This window comes from Coptis chinensis, chromosome 8 (genome assembly GCF_015680905.1).
Source record: "Coptis chinensis isolate HL-2020 chromosome 8, ASM1568090v1, whole genome shotgun sequence".
Lineage (NCBI taxonomy): Eukaryota > Viridiplantae > Streptophyta > Magnoliopsida > Ranunculales > Ranunculaceae > Coptis > Coptis chinensis.
In genome coordinates, this window is record NC_141463.1 from 32,493,780 (window position 1) to 32,520,548 (window position 26,769).

Consider the following 26,769-nt stretch of genomic DNA (forward strand, 5'->3'; position numbering starts at 1 on the left):
GCCCGCGATATGTCGAGCTTAAAACCGTTAAAAAGAAAGTAGTCAAGACTGAAGAAGTTGTAAAAAAATGAAGAAATTGAGATGGGTAATGGATGGTGGGTTTTGGGATCTAGACTTATCAACACCAGTTACAGTAGATGGTATTGCACGTCCAGTTCCTAATCACCCATTACCACTTGGCTTATCAAGAGGAACTAAATTATCTAGGCCAAAACAAGTTGATTTCTTGCAACGTTTCATGTTTTTACCTTTTGTTCCTTCTTATAATGGTAGTGGTAATACTACTACTGGTGGCAATGGGCTTTCTCTCGAACACGTTTTCGCCTTGCCATTCAATGACAACTGGTACATTTTTCACCACTTTTAGTACATTTACTTGTATGGGTTGTTGTTGTTTTGTATGATTGTAAAGTAGTAACATTTTGAGCCCAAATGTCACACATTCATAAACAATGTACAATATTAATACTAATGTAAAATATTAATTTATAAAGTCCCAAGAATTTGGCTGTGGTACAATTGTTCATATAGACTGTGCTATTTATGTTTTGCTAATGTGCTATAGACTGTAGAAAACCGACCATATATTATTTTGTGTCTTGCCACCATTGGAATGCCCCACGTAGAATTTGAGAATTTTTTTAGCATATGTTTACTTATACAATCGGCCGATTGCAACACCTTACATTTTGTAATGCAAGTAGGATTTGCAGTTAGCTTGGTCTATTTAACTCTATTCTATGAGTCTGTATCTTGCGGTATATATTGGTCTATCCTGCTTTACTCTGTCATGTAATTCTGTATATTACAGAATATATTGGTCTATCTTACTCTCCTTCGTTAGCTTGTCATCTTCCCGTTTCTTCTAATAGAACTTGTCACCATGTTAAGGTGTATCTCACAAAAGATTTGTTATGGGAATTTAATTGGTGCAGATGATGGACAGCCCTGGTAAAAATTAACAAATAATTTTCGCTTTGTCCTATAGATTGTCAAAATTAGAGACAAATTGTCAATTATTCGAGTACCCCACCTAAAACAAATTTCTGGATCCACCACCACTGGTGACGTGACTTGAGGTGAAAATTTTACAGTACTGATTTGAGAAGTCAAAATAGTGCATGGTAATTGGGGAGTGCGTGATCTACAAACTGCTGCAAGCAAAATGTTGTGGAAAGACCTAACATAGAAGACAACCACTTTGCACAATTTCTGTAAAAGAAGAGAGAATAAATGAAAGTAGTAAACAGGATAAGTCTCAACTGGGGAAAAGTCCAAAATTCGTTTACTTAGTTAAGAAAACAGAAAATCATGTCGATAGACCTTATATCATATCGAAGTTAGTAACCCAAACTAATGTAAAATACTTGCAATTTGGTCTAAGAGGACTGGGAATGTTGGTCGAGGAGCTCTCTATTCAGTGCTCGAGGTCTTTATAAATAACATGAATGCTTGCGTCATACTGTTTGTAGTATAAGCAGAAGCATTATGATAATCATCTAGGATGAGCTTGAAACATTATAGACAGTATATACGGAATAACAGAAGGGCTGAAAGAACTCAAAAGTTTATAATAGTTTTGGTAACATGTTTTAAACAAGAAATCAGCTCTCGGCAACCTCTTCCCATCCACTGTCAAAAAGCATCAAGATATGTGTAGTGTATATTCCGATGCACTTTGCCGGTGGATGAAAGAGGTTGCTGAGGCTCAATCTCTTGAACCATTTGTAGAGGAACTCTTCTCATCAAACAATTTTTCTCACATGTATAGTTTTTCAATGGTCTGTTGTCTTTAAGGAGTTCAGATGATGTTTTTTTAAGTCTTTTGTAGCTTGGTTAGACCGTCTTACGTTCTTAGACATGGGGGGATGGGTTGTATTCTTTGATTTTTTTTTCTGGGTTGCTTTATTTTTAATTCCTCCCCCCCCCGTCCAGCCTACTTTTCTTTTATCAATGATATTTCACTTTACTGAATAAAGAAAAATCTAAAAGAAAAAAACGATATCACAGACGAGTCAACTAAAAAAGAGGCGAGTTTATTTCCGAGATTTATCAAGTGTTGCTCCCTTTGAGTTTCATGCTTCTTGTACTAGTAAACTTAGTATATTTTGGGATGGACGTCCTGAATTTTTTTCGATCTCATTATACATTTCAGTTTCTTGTCCAGTTTTTTTATAGCACATTACTGGTCCCCAAGACCAGCTGAAGGGTACTTCACACTGGGAGCCAACTTGAAAAACCTGAACCATTCTTCTAATGTTTTTGGTTCTTTGTGTTGATATATTGATAACTATCTTAAACTGTGATGGGAGATTTTTTACTTTTTATATTTATTTTATTTCATTTTTTTGTGAATCTCCTCCCTAGTTCATATTAACTGATATTTTTGGTTTGAAGCCAAACAGGTTTGCTACTGTGCTAGGCCAGTTCAATCTACAGAAATTAGTATCTTTTGTGACAGAGACTGGATTGAGACATTCAGCGGAATCTTCGTGGCTTAAAAATCTTGGAAATCATCTTTCCGACAAGTCCTTTTATGCCCTTGGTCTCTGCTCAGAGTTTTTTATCACACCTGATGACACATTCCTTGTGAGCTCAGAAGTATATGGCGACAAGAAAACACGCCGAAGCAAAGCAGTTTATCACCACAAGGCAAGTGGTCATTTTCTCGTGGATGTAATTTCTTGGTTATAATGTATTTATTTATTATTGTTATTATTTTGTTGATAGTTAGAGCATTCGCTACCCCCCCAGTGAAGGTGGGAATTGAACCTAAGACCCTAGGCCCAACCTCCCAAGTCTTAAGTCTTAACTAGTAGGCCACTGGATAAATTCTTTCTAATTCCTTATGAGCAATACCTTTTTTGGGAATTGAGATTCCTGTAGCCTTGTGATGAATTAGGTAGAGTAGATCTGTCTGTTGCTGGTGGGATTACATATAAGTATCTAAGACACAAGTTTTATTGAAACTACATGTCATCATTTAGTACTGGAATCATCAATAGGAACTACTGTATTTATCAAGTTAACTTTAAGGGGCGCAAATTATGTTTGGTAACAGTTATTTGCGTTTGCACCATCTTCATCTTCCAAGTATCCTTTTAAACTTGATGCCATGTTGCTTTTATATGGATGTCAGAGTATATTTTGTTTCTCCTATGTTCTTCAGTCATCATGGTCTCTGTTGCTAAGACTCAAGTTCAAACTTTTTCTTATCTTACTATTCCTCGGTATACATATGGTTGTACAGATGAAAGGATGCATATACCTGGATCTATATACTTAATTTGTTACTTGTCTTGGTGAAATATCGTTTCTTAGCAACTTGGCTGAGGAGTGAGGACCAAAAGTTTAGCCAATATGCTGCTTGACAAGGATTTGGTTTGTAAATTCTTGCAGTTTCCACATCACAATTTAAAAGTAGAAGCAGCATGGCCTGGACTTTTTATAGATAATACAGGCACTTACTGGGACGTGCCATCACTGGTCGAGATAGATTTTGCTTCCATTGCTTCAGATTCTGGGTCAAGCTATCATTTTTGTGTACACCGCAAGAAAGGGACTCCAATACAGTTTTATAGTGATCAGGTAGCTGAGCATGCAGCTTTACATCCTGGATTATGTTTCAAATCTGGTTTTTCAGTCAAGAAGAATATTGATATATGGAGGAGCAAAGAAGGGAAGTTGAAAATGGTGCAACCATTTGATGTGTTCCTCTCAGATCCACATCTATCAGCATCAGGAATTCTAGGTAAGCTACAGATATTTCAGTTATTGGAATTAAATTCTGATTAATGCAATTAACCTGTAGATTATCGAAAGGAATAAGTTTTATGCGGTAAGGAAAATGATAATCCAGTAGACATGGGTTTGTCATTTGTTAGTGAATATCTGCCTTGCCCCCTCATGTATTTTCCTTTTGCAACTTAAATTGCATACTTGCCCTTGGCATGCTAGATAAGTTGAGTATAGGAAACATCTATATATCTTGTTTGGAAATATTTTGTTCTTTTGACTTGTATATGTTGGTTATCTTATCTTGCGGTATGATAAATTGGGTTTAGTTAGATGTCCACCAGATTTATTGATCAATGAAAGTGTAGTTTACAATTATACCCATCTCACATCGCGAAGAGCATCCTTTTCTACTACATGAGGTAAAATTTACATCAAAACTGGGAGAAAAACAGAGGTCACTTTTTAAGAATTTAAGTGGTTGCTTGAGTGCAGTGGAGTAGAAGGCAAAAGCGATATCCATAAGTGAAAAAAGGGAACAGTCTTCAGAAGTGGTTTTGTCTCCATTGATGGGGGAAAATGGGTGGTTCCAAGGTTGGAAGAAAGGCGGGGGTGGGAGATTGACCTGTAGATTGTAGGTGTATTTTCTTGTAATTGAGGTTTTCTTTAAGTGGGGTATAATGGTAACCGTTTAAGTTATTTGTTCTTGGGCAGGTTGGATACTGGATCAATCTGTAGTTGCAAGTATTGTACAGTACAAAATACCAGTGTTATCAGACCCGGCCCGGCCCAGTGGTTTGACCCGGTGAACCGGTCACCAATCCGGGTTGGGTCACTTAGCAGATCGTTTAAGCAATTAACCCAGGTAGAACCCGGTTAACTCGTCCAGTTTTAGTGCAATCCGCTTAAACCCAAATGGTTTAGACTGAATCACCAGGCCATAAATAACGTTAGAAATATTAAAATTGGAATTGGTTGTACAATGACTCGAACCTTGCGTGCATAGAAAACTACTCAAATGCTTTACCAGTACACTACTTCAACTTGTGTTGGTTAGTTTGGGATACAGTATAGTAAATATAACCGTATTTAATTGTAAAGTACTACTTAAATTGTGAAAAACTGAACACGCATGGATTTGAACCTTGGCCTGTTACTCTGGTGGCAGTAAACTAGCTCTAAAACCACCCGGCAATACTAAACTTATGAGGTATATTAACAAATATAATTATATAATACCGAGCAATGACCCACTGGTTGAACTGGTGACCCAGTTCAATAGAAACTAAACAATTCAATAGAAATATATTACTTTTTCCTGTATCTTAGAATACAAAATGCAATATGATATATACGAAATGGTATGACAAACGAAAATAAGTTACTGTGAAACATGTTATCTATGAAGTTTTTTTTTAAAAATCAATATAAAATATTTTTCCTCTCGTTAAAGCAACTGTAGCTCAATTTGTGAGAGTTTGGTTTTCTGGAATAGTTTCTATGAATTTCAAGGAGCTTAGATGCTTAGTACATCTTTTATCCAAAGTATTAGATTACCATATTGAGAAATTTGAAGAAGAATATCCAGTACGGATGAAATATCAAGCTCTTCTAAAGATGAAAAACAGAGGCAAATAGGGATTTGAGCCTCCAGGATGGAAACGGAAGATGTTATCTAAGGGAGGGCGCTTAACTCATCAAAAGTACACTTGCTTCCATTCCTATCTATCATCTTCCATATTCACTATTCCTGTGAGTGTTGCCAAAGAAAATAGAAAAGATATCGAGAGATTCTTATGGGCCTCTTCGGAGGAAAGTAGAAAATGTCACCTCGTCGCATGAAATAGTGTTTGTAAGCCGAAATACTTGGGAGGTCTTAACATACAAAATATGCACTTGAAAATAGGTTTCTCTTGGGCAAGTGTGTCTGGAGGTTTGGCAAGGATGATCGCGGTCTGTGGAAGGAAGTAATCTTGGCGAAGTATGGAGTTCTGAAGTGGAATCTTGGCCGCAAGATGTAACACGAGATGTAACTAACACTTATGCTTGTAGTCTTTGGCGCGGCATCCTTGCTGCCAAATTTTTAATCAAAGAGAACACAAATTTTTAGGTTGGGAAAGGGGATAAAGCTAGGTTTTGGAAAGATTCGTGGTGTATGGACAGGCCATTTATGGATGAGTTCGACTTTCTATTTTGAATGCAAGTGATAAGGGTGGTTTAGTACAAGACCTCATGGTTGTGAAAAACCTTGAGCTACCGTGGGATCTCAAACTGCGTCATGGTGTACGTGATTGGTACATTGAAGGGGGTGGTGAGGTTGCTGGAAGCCCTCTCAAGGTTTTCCTAATTGGATGGCCTGGAAAAATGGGCATGGAAGCATTCAGAAAATGGTGTTTTCAGATACACTGGGTACAAAATACTCCCCTCAAGGAGTGTCTCCATCTACTCTATCTTGGCTTGCTGTAGCGGTGCCCCCTTAAAGTGCTATTCTTCTTGTGGTTTATGCTCCAAGGGAAGATTCTTACAAGGGATTAGCTGAGAGCAAGAGGGAAAGATGTATCCCCGCTATATGTATTATGTGATCAAGAAGACGAAATAATAGACCATCTCATGTTGCGTTGTAGTTTCAGAAGAGAAGTATGGGCAGCGCTTCTCCAACCAGTAAGTATTGATAGCAATCGAGCAATAGCAAATCACTCGGTTGCATCATGTCTGGCAAAGGCTAGGGGAAGAACCAATGATCTCCCAAAACTTTGTATTGTGTGTGCTAGTGGAGGATAGAGATGCTATTACTAATCATGTGGCGGGATTTTATGAAACTCTCTATAAAGAACCAAATAGGTGGTGCTAGGATTGGAAGGGATTAATCTTGATAGAATTTTTCTTACAATATAGCATAATGTTGGAAGCTCCTTTGTTAGGCAAAGCACTGGGGGCCAATGGATTTCCTTTAGCTTTCTACAATAATGTTGGTACTTCTTGAAAACTGATGTGATGCAACTAGTGAAGGAATTCTATGACAAGGGTTTTCTTGATTTAAAGCTTAATACTATTTTGTCACTTTAATCTTAAAAAAGGGAGGAGCCTAGAAACTCAAAGACTATAGACTCATATGTCTCCTTCGGCCAGTTTACAAAATCACCACCAAAGTTCTTGCTATGAGATTGAAGGCGGTCATGAGAGGTATCATTTCTAACTGTCATAATGCCTTTGTTAAAAAGAGGCAAATTTTCGGTTGTTGCTTAATTGCCAATAAATAAATTGATCGACTCTAAGATGAATATGGGTACTGGTGGCATGGTTCTCAAAATAGACATCATGAAACTTTCGATCGTGTCATGGACGTTTCTCATTATGGATAAAATGGGGTTTGGTAGTGTTTGGAGGCGGTAGATTAGAGTTTGCATCTCTACGGCTTGGTTTTCCACTCTAAATAATGGTGTGCCACATGATTTCTTCTTGTATTCTAGGCGATTATGGCAATGTGATTGTCTCTTACCTTTCTTGTTTATCATGGTCACCAGTCTTAGTAGAGGATGACTACTTAGTAGATGATGGTGTGCTTGATGGCTTTCAAAGCATCTAATCGGGAAGGGCCTTTTCTATTTCTCACTTGCTATTCGTGGATGATACAATGTTCTTTACTAGTATTACAGTGCGTGTTCTCAAGAACCTTTTTGTTTGGTTTCAGACCGGCCTCAAGATCAACTTGTCGAAGTCTAAGAAATATTGTGTTGGTTTGGTGGATAACTTGGGGGAGATTGCTAATGTGTTAGGTTGTGGTGTTGATTTTTTTTTTACTACATATATGGGTTTGGGCCTTTGGGGAGCTAAAAGCAAATCTAAAGATATTTGGAGCAAGGTGATAAAGAAAGTTACTTCTTGTTTGGTGGGGTGGAAAGATGAGTGTCTTCCTAAGGCGATTGGCTTTGATTAAGTCCACTCTCTCTAGTATTCCTGTTTTACCTAGGTTCTTTGGTTGTAATGAGACGTTTGAAAAAAATATTTAGAAGACTTTTATCGGGTGGGTAACGAAGGAGATAATTAATTGAAAATTCACTTTGTTAAGTGGAATAGAGTGTGTCTTCCTAAAGAAGAGAGTGACTTGAGTTGTAAACACGCTTTGCTAACGAAACTAGCTTTGTTGGTAAGTGGTTTTGAAGATACGGAGAAGTAGAGAATCACTTGTGTAGGAAAGTGGTGGCTAACAAGTAGGGGGAGGGAGGAAATGTTTGATCAAGGAACCTAGAAACCCGTTTGGTATCACTCTTTGGAGAGGCATCGCTAATGGTTGGGATACTTTTGCTAAATGGGTTACTTTTCTTTCCGGCAACGGCGAGTCAATTTCCGGCAACGTCGTTTTAGAAATATCTTCTCCTCTATCTCCTGTGTCTGATCTTTTTAAGCTTCCCAATAGTAGGATTCATTTTTTTATTAATGTGGTTCATGATGATCTTCCTTTTGGTGTTTGCAATCAGGTCTCTCCTTTTTGCCTAGTCAAAGGCGGGCTATCAAGTCCTATCTTTCGAAACATGGATACATCCAGATTTGTTAACATGGAGGTATCCTCACTCACTATGGCTCAGCCTGGGATAACTAAAGCATCATTGAGACTGAGTAATATGGCCATTATCACTGAGCATGAACACAATGAATCTGGTGTGACATCACATCCCTTGTTACAAATGGTTAGATTTTCCGAGTCTGATTCGGTGTATAAAGGAGGGAATCGTGTAGACGGGGTCAATCCTTGTGAGTCTGGTTTTGGTAATGACCACGAACAGAGGGAGGGTGGTATGGAGAATATAATGGAGGTTCTTCCTTTAAATGCTTTCCATCGAGCAGACGAGGATGACAATTTGGCTAGTTGGTTGTCAAAACACACCGATGACCTTATCAAGGCGGCGGGTTTGATTTGTGAGAGAAGAAATTAGGCCGCCCAAGACCTTCTTAGGTCGATTTTCACGACGGCTACTTCATCTCCAGTTAAGCGTAATGTGAATAAAGAGAGTGGAGGTAAAGGTAAGGGGACACATGAGAATAGACTTTCTAGGAAGGGAGAGGCATATTCTCAGAAGGTACTAAGGGAGTTGCTTAGACTTACCTCCTCTGTTAACTATGGTGAAGAGGTTGAAGCGGGTAGTAGTAGGAGAGGGAAGAACATTGTTTCCCAATGAATCACAAGATTTTATCTTGGAATATAAGGGTTTTGGGTAAAAGGAAGAAACGACCAGGAATCAAAGAGGAGATTAGGAAAGAGAAACCGAGCATTGTTATCTTGCAAGAGACCCAACTCCATTGTTTTTCGCATGTCGTTGCAAGAGAGATTTGGGGTATTCAGGACATTGGGTGGCTCGAGCTTCCCTCTGTTTGGTCTAGGGGTGGAGTATGTGTCTTTTGGAACAAAGAGAAAATTGAGGTTACCGATAACATCATGTGTTCTTTTTTCAGTTTCCGTTTTATGCAATTTTGTGGGGGATGATGGGCTTAAGGTGGTGACAGGGGGTGTATGGACCCCCAAATAATAAAGAAGTTGATTTTCCGTCTTTTTGGAGTGAGTTGGATGATGTTTACGCTTTTAGTAGGGGGGTCCGTGGTGTGTGGCTGGTGATTTTAATGTGATTAGATTTTCTTATGAGAAGAAGGGAGGTTGTTGGATCTCCAAACACATGAGGGGTTTTGAGGAGTGGGTGCGAAGGTGCAAGCTCTTGGACCTTCCCTCTTCCGGGGAGGAGAAGTTCACTTGGTCTAATAGACCAAGAGAATCCCATTTTGTCTAAGTTAGATAGCTTCTTAGTGAGTGGTGAGTGGGAAGAGAGGTGGCCACTGCTGTACCAAGCTGTGGTTTCTAGTTCTGCCTCCGACCATCATCTTGTTTGTTTGGTTAAGAAGATAGGTGGTGGTGGGAAACCTACCCTGTTTGGATTCGAGCTTATGTGGTTTTCTGACCCTAAGTTGGTAGATAGGATTGCAGAGTGGTGGAAGGAGAACCAGGATGGGGATAGACTAAGCATCCGCTTTGCCAAGAAATTGCAGTTTATTAAAAATAAAATAAAGGAATGGAATAAGACGGAGTTCGGTAGGGTGAATAGAAAAAAAGAATTATTTTTGAGAGACATTACGTATCTTGATCGGAAAGAAGAGGAGGATCCCCTATCTAGTTTAGAGAGGAGCAGGCGGCAAGAGTTGAGGGCTGATTTTGAGAAGATGGTTCTTTTGGAGGAGAAGTCGTGGAGATGTAAATCAGGAGTGTGTTGGCTCAAAGAGGGCCAATCCAATACTAAGTTTTTTCATATTTGTGCAAGTGCTAGACATAGAGAGAACTATTTGGAGAGTTTAAAGATTAACGGTGAGGAGGTGAGTGGAGAGGATTGTTTGAGGGAGAAAGTAGTGGATTATTATTCGAAGTTGTATTCCGAGCTGGAAAAGTTTAGACCTCATGTTGATGATTTGAGTTTGAATCACTTATCGGAGGAGGAGAATGAAGCTTTAGAAAAAAACTTTGATGAGGAGGAGGTTTTGGAGGCAATGTCGTGGCTAAAAAGTGATAGGTCAGCGGGACGTGATGGTTTCCCGATTGAGTTTTTCAAGAAAGTGTGGGATGTAGTGAGGCTGGATTTTATGGCTATGGTAAAGGACTTTTATGAAACAAGTTTTTTGGCTCACAATCTCTTCTACTTTTATCAAACTCATCCCAAAGAAACAAGGTGTGGAGGGTATTAGTGCCTTATGCCCTATTAGCCTTATTAGTGGGGATTATAAGATTATCTTGAAAGTTCTCTCTGTTAGGTTAAAAAAGGTCCTCTCACGAGTGATTTCACAAGAACAAGGGGCTTTTGTCCATGGTCGTCAGATTTGAGATGGGATTTTGATCACGAATGAGGCCATTGACGGTAGGAATAAAAGTGGTGAGGCCGGCATGGTGTGCAAAATTGATATAACAAAGGCCTATGACCATGTCAATTGGGAGTTTCTTGACTACATTTTGGGATGTATGGGTTTTGGGGCTAAATGGAGAGGTTGGGTCAGGAGATGTGTTTCTTTAGCTTCTTTTTCTATCCTTATTAACGGTTCACCTGCTGGTTTCTTTAAAGGATCGAGAGTTATTAGGCAAGGGGACCCATTATTACCTCTCCTTTTTCCTTTAGTTGTCAAGGTGTTTGGTAAGGTGGTGGAGAGAGCAAATCAGTTAGGGGTGCTTGAGGGTTTTAGGGTAGGTTATAAAAAGGTCCTTGTTTCTCATTTACAGTTTGTGGATGATACTGTGGTTTTTCTTGGGGAGGGGGGGTGAGCAATTGAGATACCTTCGGGGTTTTTTATGTTGCTTTGAGGCGGTTTCTGGTTTGAGAGTAAACATGTCTAAAAGCACTATTTTTGGGGTAGGTGGATAGTTTGGCCTCCTTCAATGGATGCACCTCGGGAGTTCTACTGTCTAAATACTTAGGACTTCCGTTGGGCCCGAAGTATAGATCTAAAGCCATTTGGGACCCGATTATTGAGAGTTTTAGTAAGAAACTTGCCGGATGGAAAGGGCGTGTTTTTTCCAAGGGGGATCGTGGTATTCTGATAAAGAGCGCCTTATCTAGTTTACCGGTATATTACATGTCCCTTTTTCGCTTACCCATAAGTGTTTCTCACCATATCGAGTCCATTATTGCAAACTTTTTGTGGGATGACACTGAAGATAGGCATAGATATCACTTGGTGTGGTGGAATGGACTATGCCTATCTAAGCAAGATGGGGGTTTGGGCCTTCGTATGCTTCATGAATTCAACCTAGCTTTGCTAGGCAAATGGCTATGGCGTTTTGGGGAGGAAAGAGAGAGTTTCTGGAGGAAGGTTATCTCATCTAGATCTGGGGAGGATTGCTTTGGCTGGGCTAGCGGTCTTGTGACCATTCCTTATGGTTGTGGGGTTTGGAAGGGCATTTCCAAAGTGTTCGTGGCTTTCCAAAGGAACATTAGATTTTATTTGGGGGATGGAGAGAGTTTTAGGTTTTGGGATGATGTTTGGTTAGATGAGAGACCTCTCTTACTCTCGTTTATATGCTTTATCATACTTCAAGAATCGCCCAGTTTGTGTTTTCATGCGAGAGGATAATGGTTGTATTTCATGGGATTTAGGTATTGATAAAGAACTCTCAGACCGAGACATAGTGAGTGCGGCGATACTCACAAGCAAACTGGATTCTATTTTGTCTGTGAGACCGGACAAAGATAAACGCCTTTGGTCTATTAACAAAAATGAGAGTTTTTCCACAAAATCCTTTTACTTCGCGCTTCTCAGTCTTCGTCCCCCTCCTTTTCCTACACCTTTGTCTTTCTTTCCTAGCCATTTTATTTGGGGTGCTAAGGTCCCTTCCAAGGTTGCTTTCTTTGTTTGGTGTGCTCTTTGGGTCGTGTGTTAACTATTGATAACCTTCGTAAGAGATGCTTCAAGGAAGCTTTGATCAATTTATGTCCTTTATGTTTGTCTGATGGTGAATCTGTTAACCATACCTTTATTTTGTGTCCTTTCTCTTGGAGGGTATGGAGTGCTTTTATTCATATGTCAGGGGTTCAATGGGTGTGTCTAGGTACAGTGAAGATGCTTCTAGCCTCTTGGAATGTATTTGCTCACTCACAGAAGGGGAGGAGAATCTGGAGTATGGTTCCTTCTGCCATCTTGTGGGGACTATGGTTGGAGCGAAACAACAGACACTTCGAGGGAGTTGAGGCATCTTTGGGAGAGGTCATTATGGTCATTAATGGCCTTCTTTCTTTTCTGGTCTATGGCGCATGAGGAGACCAAAGACATTCCTTTTGAGTACTTTGTGTGTAGATGGGAGTCATTCATGTTCTGATTCCGATGTTTTTCTTTCTTGGTAGTAGGTTTCGAGGTGTGGAACTTAGGGAATGTTCTTTTTTGTTTTTAAGTTTTTTATTTTTGTTATTTGTAGTTTGGATATCTCATCCTTTTTGTAATTGTTTTTCTTTTATCAATATATATGTCCTAATTTTACTGATAAAAAAAAAAAAAAAAATCTTTTAGAGATGACATTTGGATGGGGGAGACTTCGCTTAAAGAACAATTTGGTGGAATTTGCTGAGTTGCTTTAAATTAGAAAGCTCTAATTTCGGGCTAAAGGGGTCTTAATGGTGTAAATTAGAGCGTGACACTTAGAAGATGACTCAATGATTGTGAAATCGAAAGATACGAACAGTTCTTGCTTGCAATTAACGAATTGGTTAGAAACGTTGGAGAAGTGGATAAGAGATTATGGGTGTGGGATGACAAGGATGTGTATACCGTCAAATCATTTTACAACATTTTGCCTAAGGAGTATGCCTTGGTGTTTCTTGTGGCGAATGCAAGGATCACTAATTTTTCATTCAAGAGGATTTGGAAGAACTCCATCCCACATAGAGTTGCTCTCTTTTTTTGGGGGGACTTTTTTGGATAGCATTCAAACCATTGACTATGTGAATCTCAGGGGTATTAATATTGACAATGTGTGCATGTATTGCAAAGTAGTGGAGGAAGACGCGGACCACCTTCTTCTTATTTGTCCTTTCACTTTTTGGATTTGGGCACTCTTCTTTGTGTCTTTTAATGTTACTTGGGCACCACCATTTAATATTAAGGAGGCTTTGGAAAAGAGTATCATTTCCAGTCCACTATCAAACAAAAGCAAATGGTTAGCGGATCAATTTCCAAATGCAATTATGTGCATAATGTGGAAAGAAAGAAACATGTGGATATTTGAACAGAAGGAGTAGAGGATGTGTAAAATCTAATAGGGGAGATCAAGGAGCTTCTGTTTGATTGAGCATGTGCTACATCATTGTTTATGGTGTAAGATTGGTTGATTTCACGTGCAATTGGGATGGGATAGTGATATGAGCCAGCTCTTGGGGTATTGGGGGACAGTGAAATTGGTCAATTAGCTCCTTGCTACTTGTATCCAATAACATTGTAATTTTTAGCATCATTATTATTAATACAAAGTGAATTTTATGAATAAAAAAAGATGGTTACAACTTACGACATCTTTGTGTAGCAGCTGTTCTAGATAGGAGTGTAGGATGATGACAACATGAAAAGAAAATGTTCTTAATGTTTATTACAACATTCTGAGAAAGTTTTCTTTTCTGCCCTTTTACTTTATTGGTTTAGAAAGTATTGACTACCAGAAATGCCCTTCATACTTCAGAATTACATTAGAGATATCAAAAGGGATCAGTGCCTACTCAAGATTTAGCACCAGTAGAAATTCTATCCAGAAAGCCACTTAGTGGAATCTTAATCACAATCTTAATTAGCGAATCGGACCTCTCTACTCTTTGAATCCTCTTTTCCAATCGAAACCACAGAAAAACTTCATAACCCTAAACACCCATGGTGGGAAAATGGGAAAACTCTACTACATAATTGCATTACCATGAAAAGAAAGTTCCAGGCTATTAAATAGAGTTTATATCCATAAAAAACTCACATGTTCCGTTCTACCAGATTTTCTTTCCTGTAAACAAGCTATATAAATTCTTCTTCATCTCATTGTACCCAACTACTGAGCAATCCAATTCTTTTGTGTTAAGGTCTGAAATTCCCAACAATCAAAGCTTCTATGTGAATCCTACATGTCTTCATCTCATACTATATATCTTCATCTAACTCTTTACCTGTGTCCTTCTAGTCAGGTGGAAGAACCATTGCATTTACCTCTGCAGTAGAGAATCCCTGAAGCGCTCTACTTTATAGAGAACACCTTAGTTGACCACTGCCTTTATCTCGTACTACATTATCCACTTGTTTTAATGCTGCACATTCCACAATACCTGAGGCCCTCGGCCTCTAACACAATCTTTAATGCAATATTCATATTTGAAGCATCATTATGGCATGCATTTTCTGCTTTCTTAAAAACAGAAAGCTAAATTTATATTGATTTCTCATTTTTTTTTTCTTTGTAGGCTCACCTTTTTGTTAATATTTTGCGACCTCCATATATCCCGAAACACCCCATGGACATTAGCACAATGAATCCATATGAACGTTGAGTAGGACCAGTAGTGGTATTCATGTACAGAATCTGAGCCCCCCCCCCCCCTTCAAGAAAGTGATATTAGAGCCAGGTATATTGCATGCTGTTCTCGATGTTATTATATGTCCAGTTTGTCAACTGGTCGATGTATATTGAGTTATTCTATGTTGAAATTTGTATTTCTTAAATTTTTGGTTTCTGTTGTATCAGTATTTGTTCATCTGCAAGCCTATCTGTTTTTATGTTCTTCACAAATGTTATTCAATCTTAGAAGGTTTCATTCCCATCCCGTAGGCACTGTACTAACTGCAAGCCTTGGAGACAGTTCAATGAGATCACAGAGAGAAGATTGGTTTGCTGGCATAAACTTTTGTCGCCCTGAAAACAAATGTGCCCTTTTAGGTGATTTCTTTGTGTCTTTGTCATGTACCGCGCAACATGGGAATTTCCAGAGGTTTTTCTTTGATCTTACAAGGGCACATGCCCGTCTGGATTTTCCCTCTGGTTCGAACCTTGTTGCTGGAGCTGCTCGTCTGGCACAAGATCTTTACAAGTCACAACGACCTGATTTGGAGGCTGTTCAGGCAGTTTGCCCCAAAGTCACCCTGTCGTTTCAGCAACAGGTAATATTATTTTTCTTTGTCAGCCTCTTTCACCTATCTAATGTACCATCAGCACTTCTTTTTTTTTTCAAAATAATCTGTTTTGAACCCACTGACAGTTGTCGGACACACGTAGACACGCTGATGCAAATTTTAAAAGAAGAAAAAGAAAAGGAAGATAGAAGTGAGATATAAGGAGAGATAGGGGATTTTTTATTTTCCTAGTGATGTTTGGATGATGCGACAAGAAGAAAAGGGGACGAGGGCAATGATACTTTACCCATCTAAATCAGGGGTTATGGTCTATGAACGGACGCGAGTGATGTTTGGGGTTAATGTAAAGATACCTATGATTACCAATTAAAATAGATTCACAGGAGTTCGGATTACTTAGTCTGAACAGAGTACTAGCACAACCGCGTCCCCTTATAAAATGCTTTCAAGATGCGCGACTGACACTTTGGGATATTGAAAAATATGTACCTGTGTCAATCAGTCAATGTCACTTAGCATCCTAATTTGTCAAAAAAAAAAAAAAAGTCACTTAGCATTCTCCTTATTTGAAGCCAGAGCCTCTTATAGCACTACCGAACAAAGTGTAGACAGGATTTTGTTTGGGATGAGAAGCTGAAACCTTTGGGAATTTTGTTTATTTATGTAGTTTTATTTTAAGATTCTGTAAGTGTTCAATAGTGAATATTCAGTAGGCTATTTTGATGATTCCATCATTCCAGTATACAGGATTTGAGTACAAATTCAACAAAGGCTGCTTATGCCTTAAAGGTGAGAGTCATCATGGGCTGGGTCTGAGGCCCAGGAAACCCACTATAATTAATGTGGGACATGCATTCTTTCTTTACAGACAAACTCTGGTAGCCAGCTCAAGAAATCTACTTTGTGAAATTTATCAAACGGCGTATTTTTATCTGATGCTGATAAAAATGTATCACTAGAATGACACAACTTACTTTTTCGGAGTTATATACAACAAACTTGTCATTAGTGTTGTATTTATGTTTTATTTCTCTATCTTGTTTATGTATACGCTTTCTCAAGCAGTGACCAAAACAATGCATCTGCATTTCGTTGTTTGTTTGTGACAGATTTTTGGAGAATTTAGTTTTCGGGTAGATTCAAGCCTTGCTTTTGACTTGACGAGAAGAGATAGGTGTCCCCAGGTGGATGACACAGTCTACTCTCTTGAGTATGCACTGAAAGTTCTTGGTTCTGCAAAGGCTGTTGCCTGGTATTCTTCGAAAAATAGAGAAGCCATGGTTGAGCTAAGATTCTTTGAGACCTAGTCATTTTGGATTTCCGTTTTACCAGTTACAGTGAATTGATTTTACTTAATTCTGTTTTCTTTGTTGTTTTTAGAATGCTTAAGGAGATGATCTCTTCTTGTTTTTATATAGTTCTGTTGACCGATGACTAGATCTTGCTAACTTAGCTAGTCGTGAACTGGTGATCCAAGTAGGCGTCCTTCAAATAAACCAATTCTGGTAGTTGTACACCATGGAAGAACCAGAGTTAGGAAGGCATTTGTGGACTTATTTAGGACTTGCTTTAAGATTGCATGTAGGTCAGAGATGTTAATGAATCCTAGGGTCAATTTTAGCTGCGCTAATTGACACTTTACACATGAAAAGTGCTTAGTGCAGGATTTAGTACTTCCATTGGAGCTAGGGGAAATCACCAAGTGCCCTTGCAGTTTTCCCGTTAAACCAGTGGCTGATAAATACAACAGCCTACATGTTGATCGAAATGGATGTACTGTTTCTGTTGCACCCCCACAATATAGGGGAGACATTGCTGCATGTAGTTAAAATTCTACCGTTAATACTGATTTGACGTATCTCAAGCCACACTCATGCAGGTTTGAGATGCACTAGGCCACCTGTAGATACATAAGGAGGCGTTCTTTTGGGAGTTGTGGGTGGATCTTGTCGATAAACTTCATAAAAGAGAAATGTAACCCGAACCACACTTGGTAATGTTTTTAGGGTGAACTAGTATTACCCCACTAAAATTAGGATTTCCCCACTAGATGGGAAATTAGGGTCTCTCCCCTAAATACACACAAAAAAATTTCGGTCAACCCACTTTGACTTTTTTTTTTGTGTGTATTTAGGGGAGAGACCCTAATTTCTCATCTAGTGGGGGAGAAATCCTAATTGGCTCATCTAGTGGGGGGTAATACTAGTTAACCCATGTTTTTATATGCAACTGGTTTGCATAACCAATGGGAGTACATAATGAATGTTTTATGACATTTGACAGGCTGAATAATGGACTTAAGGACACTTTTTTTTTTGCAAATAATTGCTTAATCTTATATTCTTAGAAGCTGCAACGAGCAACAGTGGCTTTCAAGATAGGTTCGCCATGCGATCAACTAAGCATGGTATATCCGCCTCGCTGACACCCCACGTAATCAAATGGATGCCCTTCTTAGGTGTAGGTGTGAATCCAACAACTCCAATTGGCATAATGCTACTGCACTGGTAAAATGTTAATTGGATGTCCCTATTCTGAAACTCACAGTGGTGTACGTGAGGGGTAAAGCAAATGTGTTATCACCGTGCTCAAACTTTTTACTCTTCACCCATTTTGTCAAATCATCTGGAACTCTCGCTTTGGCATCTTCAATAACTTTGACGACCTCTGCATTCGACACCTCTACAAGGCTACAAGCCATGCACTTGAGGTTGTGACCGTCACTGGAAAGACACGGTTTTCATAGTACCCTTTTGCAATGGCAGGTCCAAGAACTGGTGTGTATGAACAAGAGTCAATGGCTCGAGTTCTATCGGGCCAGATACTAGCTTCTACAGCGTCGAACATGGAGCAGAAGTCTCCAGTCGAGTCTAAGAATTCCTTGAGCTTGGTGACTTGTTTTTCAGAAAAACTGATGGAGACGTGTTCTAGTTGGTAGCTTGAAATGGGTGATTGTTGGGTTATTGGTTTTCCAACGTCGCGAATAAGCCTTGAGGACACTGTAACAGCTTCTCTGTGCCACACAGGTGCAACTGAGGGATGCAAACTGCCTCTAGCAAACTCTCCTACTGCGTTCAGAAATTCTGCAGCTCCAAGACCATCGCTAACACTCGTTGAATGTGATTCCCATCACAAACCTTTGGCATGTGAAACGAGTCAACTGCGAACGAAATATTTATTCATTAAAATAAAGTATGACAGTAATATTAGCTTACACGAATTCATAATAAATGAATGAACGGAATCGAAATTTTTATGTCATTTTACAATCTTGACAGCTTCATGCCTTCATGTCCATATGTAAATAAATGCAGTGTCTTCACTTTCATTCGCAATGGGCAAAGTCAGTGTTTGCATCAGCATTGCATATTGGTTTTGCTCATGCTTGAGTTTGAGTTCAAATAGTCCTAAATCAGAAGTACTTCAGTCATTGTACAATGCAGTCCCGTTGCTGCACTAGTAATTAAATATAGTATCTTTAGAACAGGAAATCATAGCCTGAAAGTCCTGGTGCGTTGTGATTCCAAGCGAAGTTATGGCCAAGCATGCAATCCAAATATCTTAAAATAGAGAATCTGAAGGGGTAGAAGGGCGATTTAAAAGAAGAAAGGGCTATGAGATTACAAAAAAAAATTGCTATTATTCTCTGTGCATTTTTCTCTAGTAGTGATGTTGTCCTGTTGTGAGTGCCTGTTGTGAATAACACAGATTCCATTCGGCTAACTAGTTCGTGTATATTCACATATTCTTCAGTTATTCTGTGCTTTTCGATTGGGCCAGAGCAAATTGTTTAAGAAAATATATATGTTATATAAATGCATGTGTTTGGCTGAATAATTTCTAGTGCGTCGTAGTCACCCAGGTAGCTTTCGACAATGACTTTCGTAGTGACCAGATCATCAGGGGTTGCCGTTCAACCATCTGAGTATACACCCTCTGGCACTCTCAATCTTTCTGTGATCGATAGTTTGCCAAACCTTCGAGTCAGGGTTCATTCACTTTTCGTATTTAAATATGGACATGAACCTGCCAAGGTCATAAGGGAAGCCTTGTCCAAAGCACTAGTTCCTTATTATCCACTTGCAGGAAGACTGAAAGAATCTTCCGATGGTGAGCTTCAGGTTGCTTGTACTCGCGAAGGAGTGTGGTTTGTCGAGGCTTTCAGTGATTGCAGCCTTGGAGATCATATGTACTTGGATAATATTCTTCTGGTTCCGCATGATGATCTCCTGGCCACCCCTCCACCAGAAGCTCATGGCATGGACCCGCTCGTGCAAATTCAGGTACTATAACTCAAAAATTCTTCTTAAAATTCAAACTTTAATTTTCATCTTTCACTTTAGGATTTGCACAGTACAATGGAGGTACATTTGGAATTAGCTCATTGCATATTGCATATATGTTGGATACTTAGATACAGAGTTTTTTTTTTTGATTGACAAGCCTGTTTTAAATGAGATCAGTAACTCTTTGATGCTGGCAGGGTTCGATCACCAGAACTCGGGTATTATCACCCAAAAGTTTTACCGACTTTGGTAGTCAGCACCAGCAGATAGAGTATTGCCAGCCGGCCATCTTATTTTCAAACTTCCTATATACAAATACTAGTCAATTATCAAATTGAATTAGTGAGAAATATGCCAGCTAAAATCAGAGTGTTGAATTCTTTTAGTTACTTTTTATTGGTGCAGTTGACAGTTTTCAAATGTGAAGGATTCGTAATAGGGTTCACATTGTGCCACAGTGTTTGCGACGGTTTGGGAGCTATTCAGTTTCTAAGTGCAGTTGGCGAGTTTGCTAGAGGTTTTCTGCATCCCACAATTGCACCTGTTTGGGACAGAGAAACACTTCCTGCTCCGGCATGGCTGACTGATGTCTTAAGAGAGTCAAAACTACTACCTCCCCCACCCACACCAAGCTATCAACTAGCACATGCTTCCATCGACATTTCTGAGGAACAAATATACAAACTCAAGAATGAATTCTTCGAGTTGACTGGTGAACTTTGCTCCACTTTCGACGTTGTTGCTGCTAGTATCTGGTGCCATCGAACTCGGGCCGTTCAATTTCCGAAAGACACCACTGTCCACCTGGTATTCTTTCCCAATACAAGGCACTTGTCAGACCCTCCATTACCAGATGGCTACTATGGAAACTTCGTATTCCCTATGACAGTGACAAGCTCAAGTGGTTGGCTTGTAGAGGCGTCAACCGCAGAGGTTGTGAAACTCATTAAAGATGCGAAAGCAAGAATTCCAACTGAGTTTACAAAGTGGTTGAAAAGTGAGGAGCTGAATGTTACTGATGGCTCATTTCATAATCCCCTTGCTTACACCACACTTAGCCTCACAGATTGGAGTCATTTGGGGATAAAAGAGGTGGACTATGGATGGGGACCTCCAGTCCATGTCTTTCCAACACATGGATTTAGTATTGCACCCATTTTGACAATAGGACTACCGCCTACACCGAAGAAGGGCATTCGTCTATTAACATGGTGTGTCAAGATGGAACACCTACCGGCTTTAGTTAACTACTACAAGAAGGAGCCTTTGTCTCGGTTGTAGGAGTAACTATTAATAATTATAGCAACAACCTTACAAGTATATTGTTCGATCAAATAATATGTCTGTTGAAAATCATTACTTAATTTCCTTGCAGATAAGCGATCTTTAAACCGATGCTTTTGGGTCAAGCCATGGATACGAGAACAACACACATAGAACATGTTTACAAACCATTCTGAAAAGATGTGCACATAGAATATAGTTTGTCAAAGTTTAGAAATAATGCATTTTGATACTACCGTGTTGTACTTTTAAGTCTCTAGAAATATTGATGCATTCCCAGCAGAGACTGGTTTAATACCTTGCCACCAATAACATGCTACTAATTAATCAAAACTAAGCTGTGAACTCGATCTCTTTGTTTTTAGGATGGGGGACTGATGGAGTTTCCCCTTCTTGACTGGAATGCCAGTATCTCAATAATCACCTCGGGTGTCAACAAGAAGTTTTGGCCCCTCCAAGCAACCGATGGAATAACGCACTAGATGCACGTTGCTTTTCCCAAAGCTCCAATAGAGTTTGCAGACAAGCTAAGGGAGGGAGAATAGAGCTCAGCGGTCTGGTAGAAACCCTCGATGAAGAACCCCCCAAATTCTTTGCTGTCAAAATGCTCCACAAAGGCTTTCTCAATTCAACAGACTAAAAGTTCCTAAGATTTAAATAGAAAAAGATACGTAACATAAATTGAAGCAGTTACTATACCAATATAAATAATTAAACCCTGTATCAATGGGCCTGTGTGACAAGCGATTCTTTATTATTCAATCAATAGCCTATGCTAAACCAACGTGCTTAACATAATTAATGACAAAAAGAAATTGGAACAGACTACTTTTTATAGGTTGTGAAAGGGCCAGAGCACTTTGGATGGGATCTATTCTCGGACAAAGAATGATGCACAACGAAAAGAAAGATGTTAGAGTGGCACTAGATTCCTTGCTAGAATGGGGATTGAAGAAAGAAGACTTGGAAGGTCAGTATGCCCAAAGACCTATGCACTATGTCTTTTAGAGCAGATTTGGAAAACCCGGAATATGATTCGGTTTGAAAAAAAAGAATCTAGCTTTCAAAAAATCTATGGTCACACACACTCTCATGCGTCACGAGTCACTGAAGCTTAGGCTGAGTCCAATGGCTCCCTATTTCTTTAAAAGTAGAGTTAAAGTCAACAGATTTTACTCTCTATCATTAATTTCCTCTTTATATACATAAACAAAAAGGATTTTCTTCTATTCTATTTTTTAATCTATTTATTTCTATTTCATATATAGAGTAAAAATAGATAGAAAAGTAAAAATCCTTTGTGTATATACATAGAAAAATAATGATAGAGAGTAAAATATGTTGACTTTAGCTCTATTTTGTTGACTTTAGCTCTACTTTATTGACTTTAACACTACTTTTAAAGGGATAGGGAGCCATTGGACTCAGCCTTACAAAACAGTTGCAACTCATACAAATGCAGAGAGTAATTCTAAAGAAATAGAGTTTGTTAGAAAAATGGATTTGCACAAATGCATTGAGATATGAATGAGTAATTGGTCTCCCAAGTTATCCCACTTGAGATGAAATGGATTTATCTTGAAACAGTACCTAAAGTGAGAAAAACATTTTCAAAAGGATACACTGGTTAGAAACAGTGCATCATGGCGAAAAGGTGTGACATTTCGAAATAGACACTAGTTCGAAACAGTGTTTTATGCCGAAATGGTATGTCTTTTTGAAACATGTGACTTTTCAAAGATTTACTTACTTTTTTCCAAGAGTCACTGTGTTGTTTCGAAGAGGCACCACTCACCTATAAATAGTGGATGAATTTGGAGAGAAAGACACACCAGATCACACAGAGTTCTGATCTTTCTCTTCTCCTCCTGTTCTTAGTCAAATACTATGTTGAGTTCGCTGATTCTATAGAATTGAAGTGATAGCTTTCTATAAAAGGAAATTCGTTCTATCTTGGGAGACAATTTCCCATCAACCTTCAAGCACTGTGAGGGGAAAAATATGTCTTAAAGACATAGTGTATCTACACTAGGCTCGGATTTAACTAAGAAGTACAAGACAAAAAGTTTGTATAGTTTGATAATTGGTAAAGAGTAAGTACAATTAAGTTGTATATCCCTATAGAGTTCAGTACTGAGAAGAGAGTGAAGTATGAGCACTGGCACAAGGTTTCTTGTGATGGAGCCTATGAGCCAGAAACAGGCAGAGGAGCAGCAGCTGTATGCAAACGACAAGATGGAAGTACACTTGGTGCAGTTTATAGTAAGTTTAGGTGCGAAGTGCTATGTAAGCAGAATGTAAAGGTGTTGCACTGGCCATACTTCTTGCTCAGAGACTACAACTTTCAAATTTGGTGGTACTCGGTGATAACCAAAGATTAATGAAAGCTCTCACAACAAAAGATAACAGTTTTCTATGGAGTTTTGAAGACAATTATAATCAGATTCAAGCAACAATTACGGATTATCATGCAGTAAACACCTCCTTACTGGTTCATTTCTTTTGGATAGCTAGAAATTGTAATAAAGATGCGAGTCAGGTAGCTAAATGGGCCAACAAGTATGCTGGGATTAGCCCTCCACCTCGTTGGTTGCATGACAATGTAGAACTACTGGTCAAAGTTTAAGTATTACGGAAAGTTTACTACAAAAAAAAAACATACTACTCGCATTCATATACGCATCGATACTTAATCAACGAATAACAGGTGAGAAGTGTCACTATGAAGGTTGAAGTACACTATGGGGGGCCATGTCATACTGAGATATCTAAAATCAGGTGTCCATATTTATACCAGAAAGGTTTCTAATGGTCCTTAAAACTGAAGGCGACGGTACTTCTCCCAGAGTGTCTTCTGGTTAACACGGAAAGTATGAACATGATGTTATGCTAAGTACTAGCTATCATTAGTCGATAAACCAAGGAGGTAGAAAGTACTCATTAGTCCTAAGAAGTTGAAGTAGATATCGTTTAACATTATTAATTAGTATTCCAAGCACCACAAATAGTATTTATGTCACACTATTATGGAAAAAGATATTCGACAGAAGTAAAATTTAAGGTGGAAACCCTTTTTTCCATTGAATTAAACTACATCTTACAGAAGAAAAAATCACAATATTCGACATTACAAACTGTAAGTGGGTTGGACCACTTAGGTCTGCCCACATTGATGAAGGATCCTCCCAGTATAAGCTACTCCCTGGATCGTAGGATAGTAGTCCTACTGGATAGAATATAATCTATCCAGAATCTCTTGTTACGCAAGAGTTGGGTTAGCTGTTTGCTTGGTTGGTTTTATATACCTTATGTAGGTATTAAAAACACAAGGAGCTAGAACAAAAAGAAAGACTCTCTCTTATTTTCTCAATTCAACAGAGAAGTGGGGCTTAAGGTGTGGATACAAAGGGGATTGATTCTAGTAACAATCCTTCTCTAGAGACAAGGCTACTAACAACTCTCAAAGGTTATCATTCTTTGACTTCGAGTTTCTTCCGCTGGACAAGAGGTATGCTCTATAACTCGAATAGCATGTTAGTGTAATACTTATATTGGTATCAGAGCTGTTTATGTTTGTTGATTCGCCATTGTAACATGCATTGATAAAAATCAAGTTTTGTTAGTTTTTCTCAAAAACCATTAATAAACAATCTATTGATTTTCAATCTCTACATGTCATGAGTTTTTAAAAACTAATTAGTAGGGTTTTTTGCTCTTAGTGAGAGGAATGTTCTCCCAAAATTTCATGGAAAACCGTTAAGTAGATTGAGAGAAAACTCAAATCAAAGTTTTAACACCATTTCTTCATAACTTTGGACTGTTTTTTTATCGATTTACAGATCTTATTGATGCTTAATATTTGCATGTTAGTAATCTATATTGTGAGATCTTCATAAGAGTATAAAGTATGTTTAGTTTGGATCTATAATGAGATAGATACACGTCTCTAAGCATGCCTACCTTGCCATAAATATTTGCATGTTTACTGAAAAAGATGACCGAGTTAGCTCACGAGTTAACTTGGTTAGATCTGTTTCGAATCAGCTTAATAAGTTGAGTTGACTTAGTTCCCTGGAACTATTTTCTGACTCGTTTTTTGCACCTGAACCAACCCGGTTCTATCCGGTTAAGTATGAACCGGTTATAGTTTTTGGTCTGGTTCAGGCCTTTTTTGAAGACTGATTAACCTGAAATTTCTTACCCAAGGGTTTTTGACCCTTTTGAATCTGTTGGAATCATCGGTTGATCCAAATGCCAGGTATAAGTTGCTGTGACAGTATATCTTAGATGAACCGGTATAATGTTTATGAGCCGGTTCAGGCCTTTGGAGAGGGCCAAATGATCTGTTTTTTTGTATACAAGGGTTTTTGACCTTTCTGAATCCATTGGGATAGATCCCAGGTCATGATTCCGAGCTTTACATATAGTTACAGTAGAACCATATGATTCTTTATGCCATAAAATGATAGCTATTATTCTTTGTTTTTGTTTGGCATATTTTTTTTTATCGTATTATGTGGAATATGATTAGTAGAGGTTTTGTTCCTCCTAATATGGAATTTGTTCAAAAATCAATTGGAAGATATACTCTTTATTTACATTGTTGGGAGATAATTATGAGCTTTGCAAGTTTTCGATCCCAATATGTAAAATAAGATAATATTTTTTGGATTGGATTTTTTGGAATAAATTTAAAGAATGTGTATAGACTAATGTTATATCCACCATTGCATATATGTAGAAGATAGATACAAAAACTTAGTTGCTGACATATGTCAATCCTTGCACAATCTGAATGTAGTGATGGCCACCAAGACAGTAGTTGCAGACCTTAACCATGGAACTAAACTTGATGGGGGCAAACTATGATATATGGCATAGGAAAATTCAATACCTCTTGAATGAGCAAGAACTCCAGGAACACTTAACCATTTTGATGGCCCATCCTGAAATTGGGACTATAGCCCAAAATCGTCGTGACCTTGAGACTTATCAAGCATAGACCAAAATGGATCGTCGTGCGTGCTACATTATGTTGAGCAGCATGCATGATGATCTGATTGGAGAATATGAGACATTCTCCATAGCTAAGGACATGTGGGATCAACTGAAATTTGCTTTCGGTGGAACATCTACTACTAGACTTAGAAGTCTAGTTTTAAAGTTTGAGATGTTTAGGAAAGATCCCAAGGCAACCATGCCTGAACACCTAAGGGTGTTATCAAGCATGATTCACGAGCTAAAGACCGCTGGAAATCTCCTTACTAATGAGCAGCAAGTCCAAGCTGTGATAAGATATCTCCCTGATTCTTGGATGCATATGAAGCAAATCATGACTCACAATGAGAGTATTAAGAATTTTTTTGATATTTCTCGACATTGGAGGCGGAGGCGGAGCTAGGATAGGATAACCGTAATGCTTCTCGCCTTTTAATTGCATCCGCGAAAGCAAGACAAATGGGTCTAAGCACACGGGTAATAACAAACCCAAGAAGCAAGGAGGGGCCAATAAGTTGGCTCCTAAGGTAGGAATAGCCAAGCACCACAGAGGCAAGCGTGGTGGAAAGAAAGAAATTGATATGACCAAAGTGAGATGCTACAACTGTAAGCAGATGGGACACTTCGCTCATGATTGCACTGAGCTGAAGCAGGTATCCATTTCCATCCATTTCCCCTGACTCTCATTACATAAGTGTATGTACACATGTTTTAGTTGCTCATTCTCTCCCTAAATGGATTGTAGATATAAGAGCAACTAGGCATGTAGCTCGAGAGCGAGTAGGGTTTAGAGATTATCGTCAAATTCCAACAAACACCCAGAGGCTTTATATGGAAAATGGCACTA

The 26,769-nt window shown here is 38.7% G+C and overlaps 3 protein-coding genes and 1 pseudogene across 3 annotated transcripts; all 4 read left to right on the top strand.

Moving 5' to 3' along the window:
* Positions 1-23: 23 nt before the first annotated feature.
* PDE320 (pigment defective 320) lies at positions 24-16,785 on the top strand. Its single transcript, XM_086576316.1, has 5 exons — positions 24-345; positions 2,406-2,652; positions 3,400-3,751; positions 15,053-15,381; positions 16,464-16,785. Exons 1-5 carry the CDS (start codon positions 68-70, stop codon positions 16,659-16,661), a joined length of 1,404 nt encoding a protein of 467 aa, XP_086432442.1. The 5' UTR covers positions 24-67; the 3' UTR covers positions 16,662-16,785.
* LOC147481140 (uncharacterized) lies at positions 10,237-12,634 on the top strand. The gene is made up of 5 exons (XM_086576180.1): positions 10,237-10,580; positions 10,830-11,002; positions 11,119-11,823; positions 11,952-11,964; positions 12,089-12,634. Exons 1-5 carry the CDS (start codon positions 10,379-10,381, stop codon positions 12,514-12,516), a joined length of 1,521 nt encoding a protein of 506 aa, XP_086432306.1. The 5' UTR covers positions 10,237-10,378; the 3' UTR covers positions 12,517-12,634.
* Positions 16,786-19,136: 2,351 nt separating the features above from the next.
* On the top strand, positions 19,137-21,035 carry LOC147481141 (acyl transferase 4-like). The gene is made up of 2 exons (XM_086580298.1): positions 19,137-19,637; positions 20,046-21,035. The coding sequence occupies exons 1-2, from the start codon at positions 19,230-19,232 to the stop codon at positions 20,919-20,921; spliced, it is 1,284 nt and encodes a 427-aa protein (XP_086436424.1). The 5' UTR covers positions 19,137-19,229; the 3' UTR covers positions 20,922-21,035.
* A 4,692-nt stretch (positions 21,036-25,727) lies between these two features.
* Positions 25,728-26,325, top strand: LOC147481142 (uncharacterized; annotated as a pseudogene).
* The last annotated feature ends 444 nt before the right edge of the window (positions 26,326-26,769 follow it).